The 15,700-nt window shown below is 35.1% G+C and overlaps 1 protein-coding gene across 3 annotated transcripts in view; it reads left to right on the top strand.

Moving 5' to 3' along the window:
* Positions 1 to 15,700, top strand: part of LOC149067496 (choline-phosphate cytidylyltransferase A-like) — a 35,653-nt gene that overhangs the window by 12,044 nt on the left and 7,909 nt on the right. For all 3 annotated transcript variants that reach the window (XM_089252724.1, XM_089252723.1, XM_089252725.1), the window contains exons 3-7: positions 1,000 to 1,147; positions 2,994 to 3,105; positions 5,137 to 5,253; positions 9,233 to 9,384; positions 13,517 to 13,738. In XM_089252724.1, the coding sequence (XP_089108850.1) occupies positions 1,000 to 1,147; positions 2,994 to 3,105; positions 5,137 to 5,253; positions 9,233 to 9,384; positions 13,517 to 13,738 (751 nt within the window). The remainder of the gene's footprint in view (positions 1 to 999; positions 1,148 to 2,993; positions 3,106 to 5,136; positions 5,254 to 9,232; positions 9,385 to 13,516; positions 13,739 to 15,700) is intronic.

Below are 15,700 nucleotides of genomic sequence, written 5' to 3'. Positions count from 1 at the left end.
AGAGATGCATTTATGGTTTGCTGTCTGTGCCCTGACTACACAAATTTTGCTGCCCTTCTCTAGTTGTAGTCAAATGTTCTTGACTACTCTTTCTTTAAATTTGCCACCTTGTGCTATAACTGGCTTGGCCTTCCCCCACTCCTGCAAGTATGCCTGTGTCTCTAAGTTAGTCACTCCCATTCTCACACGCACTCCAAGTCACTCACGTGCTTGCACACTGACATGATTCTTTGCTTTATAGGTCACTCATTTGATTATTTACACATTTTTTTGGTCATTCACATGCTTCCACATGCTCTAGATGACTCTTTGCTTTATAGGTCACGCATTTGATCATTTACATTCTTTTGGTCATTCACATGCTTGCACGAGCTCCAGGTGACGTTTTTGGTCATTCACATGCTTGCACTGCTCTAGGTCACTCACTGGCCTGGTTTCTTGCTCTCTCTGTAGGTCACTCTTTTAGTCATTTGCATGCTCTAAGCCATTCTTTTGCTCACCCACGTTTTTTCGAACTCTCTAGGTCACTCACTGACCTCTATTTTTTTTATTGTCTTGCAGAGGCAGATTTGTTTAAGGTTATATAACTTTTGCCACCCTTCTCTCATTCTTAAAATTTTTTTGGCCACTCATTCCTCAAATTTGTCATCCCTCTGAACTTGTCACCCTGGGCAATAGCTCTCTAGCCTCCCCCTATAAATACGCCACTGATGGTGTGTGTTTAATTGTGTGTCATAGTGGATAGAATTCTGTCTTTTTATACTCATTATTTAAATTCCACCTTATGCAGACAATGAAGAAAAATATAGCCTATTCTTCCAAATTTTCGTTTTCTTGCATTACATCCAGCCGACAGTAAATGAGAATAATATTTTTATCCTTTTTTCTGCTTAATTTTATGACTTAGGAATTAAGAAGCTTTACATGTTTGCATGAATTTCTCGATAAGCTTCTTTTTTTTTTTTTTTTTTTGATTACTTATTGTATATTATTTTCCAGTGTTAATGGAGCAGAGCCCAAAAGCAGGAGTCGTAAGCGCACCAGGACAGAAGCTTGCTTAGAAAAGTGTCTCATAAACACGAATGGGTCATGTACAGGCACGATAAAGCCCCTAACGACTCATCAGGCTGCGTGTCGTGTCTCTCAGGTTTGACTAATTTGACAAAAGCCATTTAAATGAATTAACTTGATTTCGAAACACTAAAATCAAGAAGTTCAAATTGTACAAGGGGCCATTCAAGTATTGCATCAGCTTCTGGGTGAATGTGGTTTTGGATTTGCTGACTTCTGATAATGGGGGAGGAGGGCTTAATGATTACATTATCAACCACCCTTTATGAAAATATGAAATATTCTTTCCTTTCTTCGTATTATTTATATTTATCTTTACTTTGTATATTTTTGTGTGTATTTATTTAATTTTTAACTGATGAACTTGACCAATCATGTTGTGGGTCCATCTTGCGCTATAGTCAAGACTAGGCACATCCACAATAATTACATAAAATTTCATCTGTAGCTAAATAGCTAAATAAGAAGTAATTGTCACAAATTACTCAAATGGTTGTTTTTAAACAACCACCTAAGTGAACTAGAATGGCAATCATTATTCCACTCTATTAATTAATGCCAAAACACAAGCTTAAAATTTAGTGTGTTTGCTTTTCAATTTATTATCATGTAAAAAATTATCCTCGTGCATTCATAGCAAAAATCACTACAGTGTCAGACTCACTGTGTATATTCTCAAAGGTCAATCCCAATCATTGGGATATGCAGGATCAACCTTTATAGGGGACACGAAAGGCTTATAGGGTAGTGATGAGCAAACTATGGCCGGTTATAGGTTCTATATATCTGGCCCACCGTTGAATCTGCGGAGCTTCACTTCTGAGAATAAAAATTTTAGTTTTTTTCATCAAAAATTTTTCTTTTGTTTTTTGGCCTAGTAAAATAGTAAAAACGTTTTCCCATCACTGGCTTAGGGGAACAATGAATTTCTTAGGGATAAATTGTTTTCTGTGGTTCCCAACTTCTAGGCCCGATAAATAGTCTCGCCACAGAGAGCAACAGGCCTACAATGATACAAATATTCAATCATTTCACTCCACTCATAGTTAGAAAAATTGATGGCAGATGGAAGCACTACACACACACACACAACAAGCATTACACAGAAACAAACTGTGTCAGGTTTACTACACATACACACACATTTCAACGTGTATCAATTCGCTAGAAGTTCACAGAGGGATATAGACAAGGTGCGTGTATGGTTAGTAGTAGGGATAAATTATGAGTTATTAGCCTTTAAATAGCATTGAAATTAACATAAATTGTTTATAACAACGTGTAGAAAGGTATTTCCTTTCGATATTTCAATTTTTTTTAATATTTTTTTTTTGCATCGAAAATGAATTTTTTATCATCTCACGGGAAGAACACAATCTCCTTATGCCAACTCCCTGTGTGCTCCTCTGAATCCAATATGTCAGGGGTTCTCAAACTGCGCGGCGCCAACCCAACGGAGGCTTTTCATAAAGATTGTTTGTTAAACTGTGTGTGTGTGTGTGCTCTGTAGAGTTGCAGATAAGAGTTGATTAGGGTAAAGGGTGCTGTGGGTGGAAAAAGTTTGAGAACCCCCTGCAATATGCAGTGGGAGGGGGGGCCAACAAAATTTTGCTCCCACGGGGAGGAGGGTCAGAGTTTTGCTGACAAGGGGGAGGGGTTCAGAAATTGCTAAAAATCTGCTGATGTAATACTAGAATTGCCCCCATTAAAAAAATATAATAATCATTCCTCATAAGCACTGTAATTATAAATATTACATATGAGTTTTTAGTATGTGTTTTTATCACATGAAAAATTTAATCATCACCAAAAACTAATGGTTCACTTATAATAATTCATTTATACAATCAAAATGATCATTTTCATGTGCGATTTCAAAAGTGAAACTTCATTTATATCACTATTATTTTGTTATTTTATAGAAAGGTTTGGGTCAACCAGCACCATTTAGTGATGAACCAGAAGCAATCGATGAACGAACTGCTTGTGATTATGCCGTTAAAATAACAAAAGAGATGGCAGCATGTGGAACTGGTGAGTCATTAATCTGTATTTCAATTTCATAATCCCCAAAGCAGATTCTTCTGCAACAAACCCTCAGCAAACTGAAAATCTGCTGTAAAAATTCCCGTAACAGTGTGTTTTATACACTTTTCTTTGAATTCCTCCAGATTGTTTTGTGATGTAGGTTGCAGTTTTTGGGATATATTGCTTTGGATGCATAATTAAATTTTTCCTATGTTTTTTTCCCCTGTGGAAATAATTATTTGATTTATATGGTGCTACCTGAACCACCATATGTATATACCACCTAAATATATGTTATAGTATAAATTTTTGAACTGTCAAGTAGTTGTGTATCATAGCAAATAAAACTTAAATAATATGCATCTTTTTCTGAAAATCTGGGTACTTGAAGTGCTATAGCACGTCAGTGACATCAGTGCATACTTAATATGTCAAATATGTGAGCTTTCATTGGGAAGGATACTCTCGTCACATCTCCTGCCAGCAACCCTTTTTCTATTTCATTATTCCTGCAAGAAGATAGTGTGTAAATTTACTATAAAAAAGTTTACAAGGTTTTGTTTCATGATAAACTCAACTTTTTTTCCCCCACTGTTTCTAGATTTTCATGCTCTCAAAAACCTACTGCACACTTTTGTAAGATAATGTTTTTAACAAAAGGGGTTTTTTTGCTGGCAAAGTTTTTCATCCAGTGTAGACCCTGCCCTGGACATTCTTTATTAAATGCACCATTTTATTAAAAGTACACCATGAGCTTTAAGTAACTATTGTTACTGTATATACAAATCTTCCATCGAAATCAAAGGTGCTCAACCTTTTGGAGAGTGCAGGCCACTTCATTTGTTTGAAAATGTATTACAGGTCACTGTAAATATGCCTCAGATCACTTAAGTAGTAATCTGTTAATATGCCGTGGGTCACTTAAATGATCTGGGAATGTAGCGCAGGCTGAATGATGTTGAACTGCAAGGCAGGGCACTTAAGTAATCTGAAAATCTGCTCAGAACCACTTATGTGCTCTAGAACTATGTTGTGAATCATTGTAGTGATCTGTAAATATAACTGCAGTCCCTTGAGTGATTGTAAATATATTGCGAGTCACTTGAGAGATCTGTTAATATGACAGTTGTGAGTCATGTGGAGCTGCACCATGACTTGAGTTATCTATGAATGTGCCCCTAGTTCATTTTTATATAACTATTAGGTTTGAGGTTGCAGACAACATCGGTTGACTCAGAGGGCCATGGGTTGGACAAATATAATCTAAATTGTCTTTTTTTTGACAATTTAAAAGTATGAGAGCATTTATAAGTAACAATATCCTTGTTTTATCTTGGACCTATACATCAGCTTTGAAGACTTTTCAGTATCCCAATGTATTTAATTTCACATGAATGGGATTTATTTTTAATTTGCTGGTGGTGTAGAACTTCAATTAATGAGGGGTAATGGATCCAGTGTCACATCTGATAACTAGATAGTTTGTTAATGTGGACAGTCCCTGAAAAACATAAATTTACCATAATTGCTCATTATAACATCCTCAAGTTATAGCGACCATTCTATTATAATGACGGATAGGAAAAGTCCTAAATGTTTTCATATAACAACTGTGCTATGTTTTTCTTCATTCCAGTTTCCATGGATCAGGGGAGTCATTATAACAAGTGTCAACTGTATTTAAATGGAAAACATTAATTAGTACTTTATAAATCTAATGACTTGGTTACATTGCATAAAATAATTAATGAGTGCTACTGTTACTACTAAATAAACTCCAGATATACCATATAAATATTCCTCTCAGAAATAAATAGCAACTATGGGAAACTGTTGAATATATTTGCTCCCTATGTAACAAAAGCTGGATCATCTGAGGTGTGTTTGTTCTGTGTTCCAAGTACTAAATACATTACAAGAAATGAAAATTTACTGTATCCTATTGTGCGATTTTCATCCTTATTTTAAATAAAAGTTTTCATTTTATGTAGAGAAAGAATTTTGTCAGATTCATGATGCATGTTTTTCCTCTTTTAGCTCCTCGCCGTGTCAGGGTATACGCAGATGGTATTTATGATCTTTTTCATCAAGGACATGCCCGTCAGCTGATGCAAGCTAAAAACTCTTTTCCTAATGTTTATCTCATTGTTGGGGGTAAGCTGTTTTTTCTTGGTTTGAGTTTTACATTTTTTTAATCCTCAGTAGGATAGTACAAGGTGAATGAAAGGTTCATAAATGTGTAAAAGATTTTTGTATCCCCAAAATATGACTTAACTTTAAATATTTTAATGTAGTTAATTTATGTTAATATTTTACATTATTTATGTGGGATATTTTTAAATATGCTTGAACCAATGTGTGGGATTTTTTTACGATGAGTAAAACCTTTAGTTTTATTTTAAATTGATTTCTCTGGGTTTTTCCACTAGAACAGTTCTTGGGCAACATATAGCTTTTAACATTAATAATATTTTCTTTAACATTATCTAAGTTATACTGAAACTGCAAAAATAGCCTTTGAGTGTTTTGCTTTTTTTTCCCCATTCTATAAGGCAGAAAGATATGCACATGGTTTTGGCACATTGTGCATCCTGTAAACTGGCATACAGTTAGATCTGGAACTAGGGCGGGTCAGTTGCTCCTTCGGCAATCTTGAGAAGACAGCGAATAACACATACAACAGGCAAAAATTCCAACGAGGTATCTCAAAAAAAGATGCCCATGAAAAATATGGTTGTCAAGATATTCTCAAAATACAGCAACCAAAAAAGAGCTAGTACTGATAATTATGAGAAAATATAATACATTGCTTATAAAAAAATTGCGGTTGTCATATCTAAGTATGGGTAGCTGTGTGTGTCGATTTATCCCAATATGTTTATTGTATTTCTTTTTAAACATGTCTATTGTATTTCTTTTTAAACATGTCAATTTTGTTAGACTTCATGACACTTGGGGGTAAGTTATTCCATTCAACCCTAAGTAAAGAAAAATTCTGTGCAATACCACAACCTGGCATTGTCCCTTACCAATCGATACTGGTGTTTTCTTGTCGAAGCAGTTAATTGACAGTATATCAATAACTCATGGTGAGATCCCATCTATCCGGTTAAAAATTTTAAGCACTTCAATCATATCCCCCTCTACCTGCATTCTTCCAGTGTAAGCATATTTAGAAAATCACATCTTTCTTCATAGCTGGTCTCTTATACCAACAAGAGCATGCTTAGTTCTTTTCTGCACTCCCTAGACCGATTTCTTGTCCCTCTGTGAGCATGGCTCCAAAACTGTACGGCACATTCCAAGCGATGACAAACTAAGCCCCAGAAAAGTGGAAGGATTACTTCAGGAGAATGCGGGGAGACTGTTTTTTAAGAATAAAACTGAACATTCTATTTCATTTTTTTTTACCACCACTGAACAATGTTCAGAAAACCTGAGTTTCTCATCAATGAGAATTCCCAAATTGGTGATCCTAGTTGCATTGGCAATAATTCTGCCATTCAAGTCGTAAGTGAAACATAGATTGTTTGAACAAAGGTTAACCAGGCACTTTTCAGTGTTAAAAGTCATATTTCATTCATTTGCCCATGCTGGAATTGTATTTGATACACACATAATTCATCTATTTTATTTTTCTAAACTGTTTAGTATCATGTGTTTCAATAGAAGGATACACATTCACATTTCTGGCAAAACTTAGCAAAATAAGTAATCCAACCAGTTGATAAACCCAAAAAATTAAAAATTCAACATTCATGTCTCTGGCATAAGAGGGATGATATGTTAAAGTCCCTGTGGTGTATATCTATTATCATTTCAACCTAGATTTGATGATTTACTCAATCTGTCCCATCTGATGCATTAAATCCGGATTCACCTATACTCTAAGCTTATGCTATTTCTTAGATTTTGCTTGGGCCTTTTCTTTAACCTTTGCCCAAATGTTTAGTTGCTTGAATAGGTTGAAATATTTTTATATATTACACTGAAATAATATCAAATATTCAACAATTACCAATTTTGTTCCATAATGGAAAAAAATACTTGCATCAATATAAACCCCCTGCATTCACTTGTATAGGCCTTGTTCAAATAATATTGCATAAATAAATTCATAGACCTGATATTTGAAAGTACTGTATTTCTTGGGCTCATACAAGTGTAAGCAGGTAAGCACTAGAATCTTAAAAAAAAAGCATTGACAAAAAAAAATGTTTTTAACATATGTGCCACACCTTTCTAGGCAAAAATTAAACCCAAGGAGGATGTCACTCTCTGCTATCCATACAAAGTTTTTCAAAAGCTGGCTGATGCGAAGATATATTTCGGAAAGAAAAAATTCAACTGCCCCTGCAAAGAATTGGACCCACATCCTTTTACTTTCCAGGTCTAGGGCGTTCACCTGGAAAGTGAAAGGACGTGGGTTCGATTGCCTGCAGGGGTAGGTGAATTTTCTCTCTTTCTAAAATATATCTTTGCATCTGCCAGCTGTTAAAAACCTTTGTAAAAAAATTAAACCTTCACATAATTACTCTTTTTCGCCCATTTTTTACAAGCAGATTATTTGTGTGAAAAGGTTGCTGAATGCTCAGAACTGTTTCTATAAATACATTAAAATTTATCTAACTCAATCAGATAGAAACCTGTATTGAATGGAATCAAAAGATAGGTCACCCGTCCGTCTGTGATTAGTACTTTAATGCACACCTTCATAATAGAGAAAACTTGTTGATGGTCAGTCCCTTGATGTTCCATTTCATACAAGTTTCATAGCAGTTGAAATGCTATTAAATTAGTTGAGATTTGATTGCTATACGAAAGTGTTCGCAGTCAATTTCTTGAAGACTTTTTTTAACAAAAAGTTATGTGTCTGTGGTGCACATCACAGCAAATACTTCAAGCCTCCAAAATTATATTTTTAATAATGTAAGAGTTATAATCATGGCAAATAAACCAAAAAAAATATAGTAACATGATGTTCATCTGCATTCTTAGGCTTTTCTTTTTTGAAATTCTCTGAAATTGCCTTTTTCGAAATAAAATTAATATATGTGCTGAGCATCATAGTAACCTCTGCAATCTTTAAAATTATGTTTCCAAAACATTAATGCTGTTTTCAATTAGGCCAAGGATTACACTACTGCTAAAATTGCTGAAAGGTATAAATAAAGGACTGCTGCAAATCACAATAGACAAAAATGTATTTTACGAAAAAACATTCAAATGCTCTGATGACCATATTTCATTAAGAAAAATAAAATTCAGTAAATAGGGGATCCTAAATAATAATCCGTAAAACATGAGACATAACCAATTGTCATCAAAAACTTTGTCAGAAGTAGGCACAATCAACAATCGTTATTGAAATTCCAAAAAAAATGAGGATCAAACGCGTTAAGGAAACAGTTATTTTCTAGATATTATGCTGAGTTGAACTCAGAAAGAAAAGTCATCTTGTCTCCCCTGGGACACGAACCCAGGTCCTTTTGCATACTGAGAAAGCATGCTACCATCTACACCATTGGAGACATGACCCTGCCTCCCTTATTTCATGCACTGGGGCGTGAGGCACTGAAGTAGAGACATTAGTAGCCTCTCTTAACTTCAGGAAATGACCCCGAGGTGGGACAGTTTAGAGAAAGATAGGCGGCTTTTTTTTTCTCTCAGACCATCTATCTCTCTAAAATGCGCTAAACCTGACAAATATTTATAATTTTTTGCTATAATTACCATAAAAAATTACATTATGAAAACGCTGTGTGCACTTGTATTCATGACTTTGGTAAATATTGCAAATTCAAATAAATGTCGTTAAAAAAATGGGGTAAATGTTTTAAAAGAATCGAAACAATGAAAATTACAGGAACACAAATGGTCTGTCAAATTATTTCAGACATTTTACTGGTCTTCTTTATTTTTAGAAAGGTTGAGAAACACTAATTTAAGATATCACTGATTTATTTATTTACATTGTTTTGAAATTATTGCACTATTATTATTTTTTAATTTTAATTCATTGCGATCGCAGAAGTCTGCTAGCCATCTCATTGTGCATTTTGCCTATTGTGGCCTGTGTGTTCGTATTTATATTTTCAATTTGAATTTATTTTTAAATATTCATTCTTTTTAGTCAATAGTGATTACTTGACTCACAGAAATAAAGGTAAAACAGTCATGACAGATGAAGAACGATATGAGGCAGTCAGGCACTGTCGGTACGTTGATGAGGTTGTTAGAGATGCGCCTTGGATCTTGGATGAAGATTTCTTAGAAAGAAATAAGGTTAATAATTTTCTTTTCACTGTAATTGATGTAACGGATTGTTATTGATTGATGTTTAACAAATATCAATAATATAGTTTCTAATTAAGGCTGTTCTGATTAGTCAAAATTTATCATTATTAAATTTAATTACTTTAGAAAAATCAGATTTAACAGATAATTTTGCAAGTACAATTGCTTCTATATGTGACAATTTTTTTTTTAAATTTTATAATCCATGATTTCTTTTTCTGTTTCTGCATTTTTTTTTTTTTTTCATGCATCAACAACATGAGAGATTTTTATAGCATCAATATTATATAGCTAGTAATGCTGTGTTATGTTTGGTTTGACATCTAAAAATAACCAATTAAATACTTGATTGATCAGGTAATAACTTATTTATATATAATAGTTATATTAATCTATAAAAGTTTTTAGATTGATCAGAAAATTTAATAAATTTCTATCTCTATAATAATGTAACAACACATGAGTTATTAACAGATTTTTAAGGAAAAGCTCATTCATCACACTCACACTGGCCACGTTCAAGTATAAGAATACGATTTAACTCTTAATGGGGAACAATGTGTTAATTATATTATGTATTTCTAATTTTCAAAGAGAATAAATATTACTGAATAAGAAATCGGTCTTATGAAGCTTGTATCAACTGTATAACTCCATGTTTTAGGGTTATTTTTCATGCTTAGAATATATTGCAAATAAATTTTGTCAACAATGTATAAATTAAAAAGTTGAAATTACTAGTTAAAATTTAGAAACCATGACGACCTGCAGGATTGCTAAATATTAACAAGTGAGTAACAAAAAAGCATGAGCTGGGCATAATACATTATAGTAACCATTAAATTTGCGCATTATAAATTCACAAAAGAAAGTCAACATGTCTGTGGTCCTAATCATTTTTCCACAGTAGTCTTAATCTCTTATTTCACAAACCTTTTCAGATTAGTCTGCCACACTTATTAGAAATCTAGATTTTTTTTATTTCAGAATGCTTATCAAGTAAAAAAAAGTCAAGTTTATATTTGCTGAACATACCCATATATAAGCCAACCCCTCGTTCTCACTTGAGGACCACCAAAGTGGCAAAAAATTTAAAGCCTGTGTGTAACCCCACCTCCCCAAGTTAGAGAAATTTAAAAAAAAAATACATGTTTCAAAATATTTTTCCTCCACTCCTTTATTTTGCCAAATCATTGAGACGGCAATGCTATGATATTCCCCATCGTATCAATAGCAACAAGGCATGGGTGTATATGTTGTCTACTGGAAAAACTATGAGACACCTAGGCTCTGTCGCAAGAAACAACATAAGCATTTTGGCCTCCGGGAGTGGGATGAACCTGGCATCTTCAGTAAAACCAGAATTTATTGATATGACAAAGATTATATATAGTGCATTGTAATTATTGTAATTGAAATTATGTTAATCAAAAAATTAAATGAATCAAGTGAAGGTCAAAGTGCAACGGGCATATTTTCTATAATAAACAATTATAGGAAATTGTGTAAAAGTTGTTCAGTCTACTGGCCAGATGTAATAGCCACCGTTTATAGACCACAAACTGGTGTAATTATTGTATTGTGTGGATTAATACTTTTTTGGCTCTCCCACAGTGCTGTCTAAATGCTTGGGCTCACCTGGACACTGCCAGCAGGCCTCTTGGTGCATGAGGGGCCTTAGATGACCTTGCATAGCAATTGCCATTAGTTGTGTCGAACTTGACAGTACTTTCCAAGGAATTGAAATTGCATTGCTCTGCCCAGGTGGGCTATGATGCTGCACTGGGTGAAACCCAGTTTGCAGGCCAGAATTGGTGGACCCATGCTATAGTGGGAATAGGGGTGACCTCCTCCCAATGTAAGAATAAATTTTTTAACAAAAAAATTAACTTATACATGAATATATTCGCTACTTCAATTATAACGACATTTTCTCTGATGGAAATTTTTTTGCTCTACCATACTGTGCCATTTTTTTCTATTTTTGTAACTTCCTGTAATAAATCTATATCTTATACTGTGCTTTTAAAGTTAATTTTTAGTTCTTGTAGTTAATTCAAAGTTGCAACCTATTCAATAACCCTTTTCCGCTTTTTTTTGGCATTTTGGCTTAAAGTAATTCTAAAAAATGTTTATGAAAAAAATTGTCTTTTTATTACAAGTAAAAACATTTTTTTTTTTTTTTACCTCGGGATAATGTCTAATGTTTAATCAGTAATTCTATAAATTTCTCGGTTTTATAAGTCGATGGTTCTTAACCAGGGGTGTGGGAAAGCATTTTTGGGAGATGGAGAAAAAGATTTTTAGCATGCTGATTGATTATTCAGGGAAATTGAAATGATGTAGAAAACATAATTTTTCAACTCGCAAATAAGAATCATACTTAAATTTCAACACCAGATTTTTTAGCTTTCACTTACAAAAATATGTTACATGAAATTTGAATGTTCCTAGTTTGGAGGGATTCAAAGCAGGGCCATCATTTCAACTTTTTCCAGGGAGGCAAAGAGCATGTACGCACATATATATATATATATATCATTTTTAGCGTATTTTCAGAAGAGCCGAGGGCAATGGCCCCCTGACTCCCCCAAATGACGGGCTTGATTCAAAGGACACACTCGTACCACAATTTTCAGATGCTTTTGCAAAGTTTTTTTTTTATGTTAATGATACCAAATAGGATTGCCCCCTTTCTAAGAATCTGAATTGCAATATTATTATGAAAAAACAATAACAAATTGGTTGCTAAAAATCGGCATGTAGAGTAATTTTAATTTTGTTTTGTTGATAGCTGTGGGAATTTTCTACAATAAATTAGTTTTGCAATTATCTTTCAAGTTTAGAATTCCTTTAACTATTAATTAGTGAATAATTGATGTAATTAATTACAAAAAAATGAATTTTTAACAAATAGGGAACACGCATTAGTCAGGGGGTGTGGGAAGGTGAATTAAATTACGCTAGGGGTGCGGTATGGGAAAAAGCTTAAGCACAACTACTCTAAGTGATCTTGAGCAGTTAGTTTAACCCGGGAGAACTCACTAGGTTTTGCTAATGCACAAAAACTCATGCACAGAAAAACTCTCACACTCATTGACAGTATGTGACAAAAACTGAACCTTGCTGTCACTCAGATTATCAAGACAAGAGCAGAAACATTCTTAGTTTTGAGTAAGAAGCAAAATGTTTCACAGGTTTTTGAGATTTTCTCTCACACATTGAGTTTCCCCCTGATCAGCCACCTTGTTGGGCATTTTGTCTGTTGTGGCGTTGTATTTATTTGTATGCAGCGAGCTAGTGATATTAATTTGTGTGCTCATATATGCTTTGAAATAGTTCTTTTATGAGGTAAAATATCCATTAAATTATTCTGGGGAGCCACAGATGAACCATGAATTAGGCAAGATAGCTGCAGCTGACAAAAGTTTGAGAACCACTAGTTTAATGGGTCTCGTACCTTTTAACATGGTGAAAAACTATGCTCTAACAGAAAAGAAACTATTCAGTTCATGAATTGAAGCAAACTTTGATATTTCATTCACTCAATCGTTTTGAAATTTAAAATACTGTGACATTGATGTCATGGTATTTTATCATGCATGCAAGCTGTTTTTAATGCTTTTTTTTTTTAAATTTACAAAAAATTAAGAATCCGAGTTATGTAAACCTTTATACCAGCAGTTTATACAATCAAGAGCATTTATAGAAAGTTTGAAATGAACCAATGGTTAAATAGTATTTTCAATTATATTTCCATTGGAGTATAGTTTTCACCATGTTAAAAGATATGAGACCCCTTAAGGTATAAAAAGTTCAGTTCTATTCAAATGTTAGTGTTTTTTCATATATTGATTGAAAGTAATGTTAGTAAAAAGCTGCCGTGTTTCTATGTGATTTCTATTCTCTGGTCATTTTTGTGGATGATGCTAATATATTGTAGCGGCTTATTTAGTTTAAATTACAATGATTTTATTATCCATTCTGAAGAATAAATCAAGTTTTATTGAATGAATTATTATTATTGAATAATAGAATGGAAATTATTAAATTGTTCGGGACAAATTCTATCGTTATATTTTTAAAGTTGAAGAGTGTTTTTGTTTTATCTTCTCATTAGATTGACTTTGTTGCTCATGATGATCTCCCTTATGCGATGGGGAATGAAGATGATGTTTACAAATTCATCAAAGAAAAAGGTATGTTTGTTGCTACAGAACGCACAGAGGGTATTTCAACTTCTGATCTTGTTGCACGGATTGTTCGTGATTATGACATGTATGTAAGAAGAAACTTGGATAGAGGCTACACTGCAAAAGATATGAATGTCTCATTCTTGAATGTAAGATTTTATTTTTTCTATTTTTCGGTGATTATGTGCTTTAGCGAATGTGGGAGTAGTTTGTCTTAATACAATTGAATTTAGTTAAAAACAAGGGACAGCAAACAAATTTGAATTATCCAAAATTCAAATTATCCAATTCATCAACATAGATACACTGCTGGCCACCGTAAATGCAACACCCTGAAGGAAGCATGCAAATAATATGCAATTTACAACATGCATTAGCGGAGGTGAGATATGCAAATGATTAGAATTTCAGTGCAGACGCACATCACGCGCGCCTGTGGCGCCACTTCAAAGCGCTATTTAAGGCTTGGAGATTTCGACGATTTGAAGTACGGCAATTGTGTTGTTCTTGTGGTTTTTTCAAAAAACCTATCAATTATGCCTCATAGAAAACAGCGATCATCTTTTGATCAAGTATCCGAGTTCGACAGAGGAAGGATAGTGGCCTACCGAGATTGTGGATTATCTTTCAGGGAAATCGGTAGTCGTGTTGGACGAAACCAAACAACTGTAATGCGGATATGTGATCGTTGGATGCAGGAGGGTACGACGGACCGACGTGTTCGATCGCATCCACCTCAGTGCACCACTTCACGTGATGACAGGCGTATTGTGCGTATGGCAGTGACGGATCGCTCAGCCACATCACGAACCATAGCACAGCACATTCAGCCTGCACCGCATCATCCAGTGTCTGCGTGTACCATTTGACGCCGTTTACAGCAGAGTGGTCTGTCCGCAAGACGTCCATTGCTTCGTCTACCCTTGACGCAGAACCACAGACGTCTCCGCCGCCAATGGTGCGATGAAAGAAGGATGTGGACGGCACAATGGAATGAAATTGTCTTTACTGACGAGTCACGCTTCTGTCTGCAACACCACGATGGTCGGATTCGAGTCTGGAGACACCGTGGAGAGAGGATGCTGAACAGCTGTGTTATGCACCGCCACACTGGTCCTGCACCGGGTATTATGGTATGGGGCGGTATTGGATATCACTCTCGCACTCCTCTAGTACGCATTGCCGGTACTTTAAAAAGCCAGCGCTACATCTCCGAGGTGTTGGAGCCGGTTGTCCTTCCTTACCTTCAGGGCTTGCCCACAGCCATATTTCAACAGGATAATGCGCGACCACACGTGGCACGCATTGTCCAAAGGTTCTTTGTCAGATTGAATTGCTTCCCTGGCCAGCTCGCTCTCCGGACGTTTCGCCGATAGAAAACATGTGGTCCATGGTTGCTCAACGATTGACCCAGATTACATCCCCAGCTGCCACACCAGATCAACTTTGGCAACGTGTGGAAGCTGCTTGGTCTGCTGTACCCCAAGAACACACCCGAAGTCTCTTTGAATCAATGCCGAGGTGTGTGGCAGCGGTGATCTCCAACAATGGCGGCTACTCTGGCTACTGATTGTGGCAGGAACCACACTTCACAGAAGTCTATAAATTTAATCATTTGATGCTTGGTCAACATGTTATCTACAAAATAAATATTGTTGCAATATCTCTTGTCTTTCTTGGTGTTGCAATTTGGGTGGCCAGCAGTGTAATTGTACTTTTGCAAAAAAATCAAAAACTCTTAATAATTATAAAAAATCTATTGGATGATACAAATTGTTTTTTCGGGTTCGAAGACCGTCGTCCGTTTGAGTTTGTTCTCAACGTTTCCCCAACACTAGTGGTTGGCATCATCAGGAGAATTGATAAACTGGATCAAAGTCAAGTTTTCCGGAGTCTCAGGTTGTATTTATGCACATAAGTGGCTTTGACCCTCTATCAACACCGGGGATCTACCGAATACCGTGCACCTGTGGTCAGGTATATATTGGAACCACAAAAAGATCTGTGGCCACGAGAATAAAAGAGCACGAACGATGCTGCAGAATGGGCCAAACAGAAAAGTCGGCGGTGGCAGAGCATGCGCTTTACGACAACCACAGTGTACAGTTCAG

The sequence above is a fragment of the Pholcus phalangioides genome, unplaced genomic scaffold (genome assembly GCF_987345545.1).
Source record: "Pholcus phalangioides strain wild (caught in Gottingen) unplaced genomic scaffold, Ppha-v1.0 ptg000030l_1, whole genome shotgun sequence".
NCBI classification, from domain to species: domain Eukaryota; kingdom Metazoa; phylum Arthropoda; class Arachnida; order Araneae; family Pholcidae; genus Pholcus; species Pholcus phalangioides.
This window is presented reverse-complemented; position numbering and strand designations above follow the sequence as displayed.